Source organism: Myotis davidii, unplaced genomic scaffold (genome assembly GCF_000327345.1).
Source record: "Myotis davidii unplaced genomic scaffold, ASM32734v1 scaffold33, whole genome shotgun sequence".
Classification (NCBI taxonomy): domain Eukaryota; kingdom Metazoa; phylum Chordata; class Mammalia; order Chiroptera; family Vespertilionidae; genus Myotis; species Myotis davidii.
This window is the reverse complement of record NW_006284721.1, coordinates 71,459-81,270: the sequence shown is the minus strand read 5'-3', so window position 1 is coordinate 81,270 and position 9,812 is coordinate 71,459. Positions and strand designations below refer to the sequence as shown.

Below are 9,812 nucleotides of genomic sequence, written 5' to 3'. Positions count from 1 at the left end.
GCAGGGCACGGTGGAGCAGCATGTGCGCTACGAGACCACGGGCCCGGCTCTGTGCACCGTGGTCTTCCTGCTCGTCTACTTCTTCGGCATGGCCAGCTCTATCTGGTGGGTGATTCTGTCGCTCACGTGGTTTCTGGCGGCGGGCATGAAATGGGGCAACGAGGCCATCGCGGGCTACTCGCAGTACTTCCACCTGGCTGCGTGGCTCGTGCCCAGCGTGAAGTCTATCGCCGTGCTGGCGCTCAGCTCCGTGGACGGCGACCCGGTGGCGGGCATCTGCTACGTGGGCAACCAGAGCCTCGACAACCTGCGCGGCTTCGTGCTGGCGCCACTCGTCATCTACCTTTTCATCGGCACCATGTTCCTGCTGGCCGGCTTCGTGTCTCTCTTCCGCATCCGCTCGGTCATAAAACAGCAGGGCGGCCCCACCAAGACGCACAAACTGGAGAAGCTCATGATCCGCCTGGGCCTCTTCACTGTGCTCTACACAGTGCCTGCCGCCATCGTGGTCGCCTGCCTCTTCTATGAGCAGCACAATCGCCCGCGCTGGGAGGCCACGCACAACTGTCCGTGTCTGCGGGACCTGCAGCCGGACCAGGCACGCCGGCCTGACTATGCGGTGTTCATGCTCAAGTACTTCATGTGCCTGGTGGTGGGCATCACCTCGGGCGTGTGGGTCTGGTCAGGCAAGACACTTGATTCGTGGCGGGCCCTGTGCACCCGCTGCTGCTGGGCCAGCAATGGGGTTGCGGGTGGGGCAGCGGGCTCGCTCTACAGTGACATCAGCACAGGCCTGACATGGCGATCTGGCACCGCCAGCTCAGTGTCTTACCCAAAGCAGATGCCATTGTCCCAAGTCTGAGCAGAGGGAAGGAAAGGGGGGCGAAGAGGCCAAGCGCTGCCAAGGGACACTCCGGGGGCTCATGTTCCCACCCCTTAACCGGGTTTTGTTTTGTTTTTTTGGTGTTTTTTTTTTTACTGCTATTAGCATAATAATGAACTCTTAATGGTATCCATTAGCTGAAACTTACATGACTGGCTTAGAACAAAGTACCTGGCATTGAGGACTCCTAGACCCAGCCTCCTTTCCTCCATTGATATGGGAGAAGCTCCTCACGGGAGGCGGGAGGGAGGCGGGAGGGAGGCGGGAGACGTTCATTTCAATTGGGTGGACTCTCCAGCGTTCCCAGAACCCAAGGCTTGGAGCCCTCTTTTGTTGCCATTCGTGGAACTTGAAGCCAGATCTACAGATTTTACCAGAGGGACCTATTTTTCTCCTATGTAAACTCTTACTCCTTATGCATCCTAAAGGAAGGATGATCGCAACCTAATTGGATTGAGTGGTTTGGGTATTTTTAATGACCAGGCAAATGCCTTAAGTAAATAAACATGAAATGTCTTAATTATACACCCCAAGTAAATACGGGTTTCTTACATTAGAGGATGTATTTATATAATTATTTGTTAAGTGTAAAAAATGTAAAATATGTACATATCCAGAGATATACAGTCTGTACATTTTTTGTAAAAAGTTTAGAGGTCATTCCTGTAAGAACAAATATAAGTATTCTATTTTGTCAATAAAATGATTTTTGATAAATGATTTAAACATTGCCCTCTCCCCCTAACTCTTCTAAGCTGTTACCTTTAAAGTGTTTGCTAAGAACATGTTGGAAAAATGGACCCTTTCTGGTTTCTCTGTACACTGATCTTAGATATGGAGAAAATGGCCTATTAATTCTAGTTCTTAAGTTGTTAGTAAAGTAAAAATCACTGTTGAACTGAAATCAAAACTGAGTTTTGCACCCTCCAAAGAGATGGTGTTTTTAATGGTAGCTCTTTTTTGATTTGTGGAAAACACTCACCTTAGCATGTGTATATGGACTACTGCAAGGAAGTAATTCCACTCAGGCCTTGTTATTTATCTTGTATAATATTACTAAGTGATTTACCCCACATTTTTTTTCTCTCTAATGTCCATGATTTTGAAAGCACCTGAACTGAACATACTTTTGAAGTGTAAAGATGAATGTTTTAAACCCTCAGAATACAGTGTACAGTATGTATAAGTCACTTGACACTCTGTAGTGGAACAGGCACCCTTAATGGATTAAACTAATGGGTTAACATCTTAATGACCTTCCAGGCTTGTGTATATCAAATGTGCTGCTTTTCCTAGAGAAAAGGCTATTGTTCTTCTGTCAACACTAAACTAATTTATTTGAGCAGAAGGCTGTTGAATTAGCAGAAGAATGCTTTGGCAATTGTTGAACTTTTTACCTGTCTGCCCAGTGGCCCAGCACATCATTTAAGAGGAGCTAAATGAATAGTGTTAATCTGTAGGGAACTTGGTCTTTTGAGTTTGAAAAACTTTGATCTTTTCTCTCCAAATGTGCTGTAAAACTGAAGTTTCTTTAGCTGTTGCCAGGCTCTTCTTGGTACATACCAATTGGCCACCATGGAGCCTTAAAGTTCTTCCATTAAAGGGATGTGGGACTTTTACTTTAAAAGGGAGAGAGCTCAGGAGAGGAAGACTTGTAACAGTGAAGACCAGAAGCATAAGCATGCTCAGCCTTTTGAACAGCTTTTCCACGCATTGTTAGCCAGCCTGCAGGCAGCTCAGAATGGGTTGAAGCATCATTGAAAAGGGCTCTGAATGCCCTACAGGTGGTCTGCACACATAATCCCCCAATTTAAAGCATTTTCCTTTGCTGGACAATTATATTACAAAACTCCCTTCTTTTTTGCTCCTAATTGAACCAATGAACTATTTATTATACATTAAAAGTTTTTCCTTTAAAATAAAATAGAAAACCCTCAGCACCTAAATTTTATTGACTAAATTCTGACAGGTTTTCTCAACTGAACTTTTAAAATCACACCAGGAGTAAAATCTTCAGCAGACATTTCTCTTTTTCATATATTTTTATTTCTCATGCTTATTATTTTCTGACAGATTAGCAATAATTTAAAAGTAATTGGTAAGGTTGTATGTTCATACTGAAAAGATAGCCCCAGGTCCCTTATTAACCTGTCAATCAAGATAAGAAATGGGCAGCTACCCTGCTAATGATGGGGACATCAAACTGTGAGGTGGGGAACTTATTCTCTGCAGCCTGCTAAGATGTTTGTTCTCTTTTCCTAATAGGAATATTTAGTGGTCTTAAAAAATATTTTTTAATTAATAGGACAGAAACTACTTTCCTGGCTTATCTTGGAGTCTTTTAAGAAATTTCTTGGTAAAAACATTTTGCAAATCCTTTCCAGAGTCATTCTTGGTGTTGATTGAATTGTTGAAATTAGATATGCAATAAGAACACCCACTTTAGCTGTCATGCTGATTTTATTTTTTTAAGTCAGAGGCACTGTAAAATACCTCCCAGAAGTTTTATTCATTAAAAAATTACAATTTTGTAACTTAGATTCCAGTAAGTGGCCTGTATCTAACCCCGTGTGGTGATCACCATGTGGTTTATGTACTGTATATAAACCATCCATAAACATTACATTTTCAGTTAGAAAGTAGGATTTGAGTGCATCCCCATAATCTACCACATATGTTGGATGGAGGAAGAGCTAAAAGTCACTAGTTAGCATGTGGGTTTTCTAATGTAGCAATATTTCCAGTATATGACACATTTTCAACTATGTGACAGTGGAAAATGTTCCACTTTGAAGCTCTATTTCTTTATTAATTTCTTCAATATATCCTTGTAAAATGCCATATTTGATAACATACAAAATGGTTGTAAGTGTGCTAAATATAAACAAGCTTAATAAACAAAAGAGCCCTATTGACATTCTGGGGACAGCTCTCAGTAAAAAGGCCCATACCTATAATACCTATAATAACTAGAGGCTGATAGTAAAACACAGGTGCCAGTTCTTTGCCTTTAAAGTTAAACCTTGAGTTGCAAAATTGCTAATACTCAAATGTATCTATTATGAGAATAGAAAACCCAAAAATGATTTGGGGTAGAAAGTGAGAAGAGTATTTGGCCATTAGACAAATGAATGGGTCCCTTGCCAGGTGTGTTATACAGGTGTGTGCTTACCAACTATATGGGACAAGTGTTAGTTTTTTAAAATCTTTTCAAATATGGGGGATCAAGCGGGGATGTAGTTATTTTGTGGCTAGATCAATGTAAAAAAAAGTCTAATATGGTTCAAAACATTAAAGCCAAAGCCCTTTAAAATTACTATGGCAGAAGTTATGTGAAACACTTTTTACATTATAGTAAATGCAATTTGAATGTAACAAAACAGAAGGGGGGAAATGTAGACATTTAAGGAACAAAATGTCACCAGTACAGTTTAAATTTTTTAAAATACATTTTTATTGGTTTCAGAGAGGAAGGGAGAAGGAGAGATAGAAACACCAATGACAAGAGAGCATCATTGATCAGCTGCCTCCTGCACGCCCCTACTGGGGATTGAGCTGGAAACCCGGGCATGTGTCCTTGACTGGAATGGGATCCTGGATTCTTCAGTCTGCAGGCAAATGCTCTATTCACTGAGCCAAACCAGCCAGGGCACCAGTACAGTTTCTTAATATGTGTTGATGGTGTTGCAGATTCCTGTAAATCCTTCAGAGTTTGGGGGAAGGAATTCAGATTGTCTCATCAAAAAGAAAAAAAAAATCACACAAAGAGACAAAAGCAGTTTCAGAGCACAGGATGCAATTTAAAGTGCAGGGGCAAACATTCAATTGAGACTCCTAACTGCAAGTGTAGTGATCCACCTTCCACATTTAGTACTATACTGCCACCTTGTGGTACTACAAAGTTCCAGAACCAGGGGATGAGCCCCACACAGATGCCACCCAGAGGAGGGCCTGCAAGCATTTTGTATTCATAATTTTGAATTCTTTCTCTCATGAACAGGAACCCCAAATTTAATCAGTTTAGGGCCCCACAAGACTAATTGACATAAATCCTTAACATTAAGGGTTATAGTACAAATAGAACTAAGCTGTGTTGAAGTCCAAAGGTTTAATTTCTTAAAAATTATCTTCTGAGTTACTTTTTTTCAAGAATGGGCTGCTTCCCAAAGATCCACTATACCTTTTGACGGGAGAAGGAATGAGTTTGGAGTCATGAAGAATAGTCCGAGATGGCATGTAGTTGACTTGGCTATTTAAATGTGTTACTTTACTCTTTCCATATAAAGTCTATCTACTGAGTCAAGTGGACACTCTTCAGTGCTGCACGTAAATACTGTTGGGATGGGTAAGATACAGGCTCTCCACAATATCTAGCCAGGTGTTTGTGGAAACACACCAAAGAATGGAAACTGTGCTGCAAAACAAGGTCACCCAAAAAGGAAGAGAAGAGGAGCATGTGCTGTGGAATACTTGAGTGCTGTGGGGGAAAGATTTCCATAACATAGCTGCGTGGGAATTCCAGGCCTTTAATAGGTACATACGGAGAAGAGGCAGACTCACAGAGCCTATGGCTGGACTTCCTGTTCCTGAGGGTCAGGTGGCCGGTGGAGATTAGAGGGGGAAAAGAAGCACTGGTCAAAAGGATGCAGACTAAAGATCTTAGAGGTCTTATATTATTGCAAACGTAGGCAGCAGCAGAGAGCAGGTGAACTGGCCCAAGTCAACCAGGGGCCTGAGAAGCAAGCTTTGCTAGCAGCCTCTGAGGCTGTGTGTTCAGATATCCCTATCATGATCATGGAATTTTAAAGATAAAGATCCCAGGGGCCATCAAGAATCTCACTACTCCATAAACAAATAGCAGAGGCAAGACCTAGCAGTATGATGAAAATATAGACTCTCAGGTCTTGCTCACTGAATCAGTAGCTCTATTTTAATAAGATCCCTAAGTGTTTAACACAGGTTAGCCCTACGCTGAAGCCCAAAGAAGACTGGACTTGCCAAAGATCATACATACAGCCCAGAGCAGGGTAGGGCCTGGAAGACATGGATCTTACTTGTCACTCCTATTTCTGCCTTTCCCAGCTGTAAATACCTTCAGCCACCACTATGTGCATTTTTCCCTGAACATCAACTGACCTAGTTGTTCAACTGTGTCTACCTAGTCCCAGAATCACACCAGAGTACAGCTTTCCCCATGGTTGGTGCTGACCTACACAGGAATATCTGAGGAGCTTAGTGAGGAGCTACCTGGATGTGACCTGGATGAGAGAACTCTGTTGCTGGTAGCTAGAGTTCATACTGGGGAATGGGGCCAGGAGTGGAATCATCTGCCTTGGTCAGCAGAGGCCTAGGAGCCTTTCAGGGAGAGCCTGGCCAGGACCAGGGCCAGGGAGGAAACCAGACACCAGAGCCACTGGGCAGTGAAGCCAGGGCAGGCAGGGAGCATCATGGAAATCTCTGGAATGAGAGAACAACCAAAAAAAGGCAATTAGCTCTGCTGATTTAAACAGCAGACCCTGGGAGATGACCTAAGGAAATGGGTGGTACCTGAAAAGGGAAAATGGCCAGAGAAGGATGGAAGTAAAGGTGCAAAAGGAATAAATTTGAACACCAAGTTTTAATGGCTTTACAAGCCTTTGGGAGAACCATTATTCACAGAAGACAAAAGTACCTATTTAGCCCTAGCTGGTTTGGTCAGTGGATAGAGCGTCAGCCTGCAAACTGAAGGGTCCCAGATTTGATTCCAGTCAAGTGCACATGCCTGGGTTGCCAGCTCAATCACCAGTGGGGAGAGTGCAAGAGGCAGCTGATCAATGATTCTCTCTCAATTGATGTTTCTGTCTCTCTCCCTCTCCCTTCCTCTCTGAAATCAATTTAAAAAAAATTTAAGTACCTATTTATATTGCTTTAAACACTTAGGTGAACCATACACTAAATTAGAAAAAATAATTTCCAATGTTTATCCCCTAACAAATTCATTTCTTTCTTTTTTTATCATTATTATCCTCACCCAAGGATATTTTTCCATTGATTTTTAGAGAGAGTGGAAGAGGGATAGACAGAGAGAAATATCAGATGTGAGAAAAACACATCAATTGGTTGCCTCCTGCATGCACCCTGACCAGGGCCCAGGGAGGAGCCTGCAACCGAGGTACGTGTCCTTGACCAGAATCGAACCCAGGACACTTCAGTTCACAGGCTGATGCCTATCCACTGAGCCATACATGCTAGGGCTAACAAATTCATTTCTAATTAACTAACACCCTGGCTGTAGTTCTTACCCCTGCCTACACATAAACACTTGAAGTGCTTAAAAATACTGATGCCCCAGCAGCATCCCAGACCACCTGAATCACAATTTCTGGGGATGGAATCTGAGAATTCAAATTTTTCTAGAACTACCCCAGGTGATTCCAATGTGTAGCCAGTCGAAAACCAATGCATGCAATTCATGGAAGGTGGTGTTATGATCTAAAATGAAACAACCAAATAGAAATCAAAATTAAGCAAACTAGCTATTGTATCCAACTTGACTAATTTAAATGGAAGTGATTTTTTTTTTTTCCTAACACCTTGGGAGAAGACAGGAGTGCCCTCACTTCATCCAAACAGAGAAGTTCATGCTTTGTTGTTTGGAACTGAAGATCTCACCACAAAAAGCAGTTTTGTAAAACACTGCTTTTCTTTCGCTTGTAAACAACTAACAACAACAAAAATGGGTACAAAGGGTTCTATTAAACTAGAAAGTAAACCCAACCCAGGAGGAATCAATAATGTTGATAAATTAATTAGTAAAGATATTTAAAATGTTCTATTTTTGTTCAGTAAATGTTTATTTACTGAAACCAACTCAGCCTGAAATGAAAGCTGTATTGACTTACTCTGGGAATGACTTTCCAAGACCAGGCGGTCTGTGATATTGTCCAGGAAGCAAGTTGGCAGGAATCCTGAATATATGTCAATATGTATATCTTTAAAAGGAAACTGATACTATCTTACCTAATGCTAGAATTTTGCTCAAGCTTTAAAATTTTAGGATAATATTTATTCACTAGAGGCCCGGTGCATGAAAATTTATGAACTGGGGTTGGCAGGGTCCCTCAGCCAAGCCTGCCCCCTCTCAGAGTCTGGGAGCCCTCAGGGGATGTCCTACTGACAGCTTAGGCCTGCTCCCCACGGGCCTAAGTTGCAGTTTGGCCTCCCTCTACAGGAGGCAACCGGGCTGATCAAGGGAAGGTGCTGCCACTGCCAGCTGCCTTAGCTGCCAAGGTGTTTTCATCAACACAGACTCCAGTCCCTTCACCACAAAAAAATGACAATTTTATTTAGGCATTTTCAAGATATCTTTTTCATAAGATATGACATTTCTTTCTTTCTTTCTTTTTATCCTCACCTGAGGATATTTTTCCATTGATTTTTAGAAAGCATGGAAGAGAGAAGGAAAGACAGAGAGAAACATCAATGTGAGAGGGACATTTTGATTGGTTGCCTCCTGCATGAGCCCTGACCTGGGCCCCAGCAAGAGAGGAGCCTGCAACCTAGGTACATGCCCTTGACCAGAATCGAACCCGGACCCTGCAGTCCACAGGCAGAGGCTTTATCCACTGAGCCAAACTGGCTAGGGCAGGATATGACATTTCTTAGCCCCTCCAGCAGCGGACTTTTGTTTTTTCCTCTAGGAGTGAGGTGGAAAAACACTAGATCACCTTCTTGGATTCTTATTACCCAAGTTACCAAGAACACTGCGAGTGGTATACTAGGAGCTTAGCCAATGAGCAGTCAGAAAAGGTGTTTCCTCTTAGCTATTGTAAATATACTGCTATGAACATGGGTGTGCAAACAGGGATCTCTGAGACCCTACTTACAAATATTTTTAACTAGAGGACTGGGGCACAAAATTCATGCACTTGGGAAGGGTCCCTCAGCTCAGCCTGTGCCCTCTCGCAGTCCAGAAGCCCTCAGGGTATGTCTGACTGTCAGCTCCCTGTGGGGAGCAGGCCTAAGCCAGCAGTTGGACATCCTTAGTGCTGCCGCAGAGACAGGAGAGGCTTCCATCGCTGCCGCTGTGCTTGCCAGCCTTGAGCCCGGCTTCTGGCTGAGCAGCATGCCTCCTGTGGGAGTGCACTGACCACCAGGGGACAGCTGCTGTGTTGAGCATCTGCCCCCTGGGGGTCAGTGCGCATCATAGCGACTGGTCATTTCATTGTTCGGTCGTTTGGTTGAGTCAATTGGCATAACAGCCTTTTATTATCCTACTAGAGGCCCTGTGTATGAAATTTGTGCATGGTGGGGTTCTCTGAGCCTGGCCTGCACTCCAATCCGGGATCCCTCAGTGGATGTTTGACTGCCGGTTTAAACCAGCAGTCACACATCCCTCTCGCAATCCAGGACCACTGGCTCCTAAGCACTCACTTGCCTGCCTGCCTAATGCCCCCAACTACCCTGCCCTGCAGGCCTGGTCACCCCAACTGTTCTCCCCTGCTGCCTGATCACCCCTAACTGCCTCTGCCTTGGCCCCCACCACCATGGCTTTGTCTGGAAGGAAGTCAGTCATCCGGAAGATGGCCGATTGACCCAGTCTAATTAGCATATTACCCTTTTATTAGTATAGACTAGAGGCCTGGTGCACAAAAATTTGTGCACTAGGGGGTGGGGGGAGTCCCTCACCCCGGCCTGTGCCCTCTCACAGTCTGGGACCCCTTGGGGGTGACCACTTGCTGGCTTAGGCCTGCTCCCTGGAGGATTGGGCCTAAGCTGGCAATCAGACATCCCTCTGGCAGCCCTTGGGGGATGTCCACTTGCCAGCGAGGAGCAGGCCTAGGCTGCAGTCGGACATCCTTAGTGCTGCTGAGGAAGCAGGAGAGGCTGCCACCACCACCGCTGTACTGGTAGCCATCAGCCTGGCTTGTGGCTGAGCAGAGCTCCCCAT

The 9,812-nt window shown here is 44.2% G+C and overlaps 1 protein-coding gene across 1 annotated transcript in view; it reads left to right on the top strand.

The window, feature by feature from the left end:
* Nucleotides 1-1,609, top strand: part of FZD8 (frizzled class receptor 8) — a 3,617-nt gene extending 2,008 nt beyond the window's left edge. Inside the window, 2 exon segments of the mRNA XM_006779326.2 lie at nt 1-26; nt 28-1,609. The exon segment at nt 1-26 is cut by the window's left edge and continues 2,008 nt beyond it. Of these exon segments, the coding sequence (XP_006779389.1) occupies nt 1-26; nt 28-862 (861 nt within the window). The 3' untranslated portion in view covers nt 863-1,609.
* Nucleotides 1,610-9,812: the final 8,203 nt, after the last annotated feature.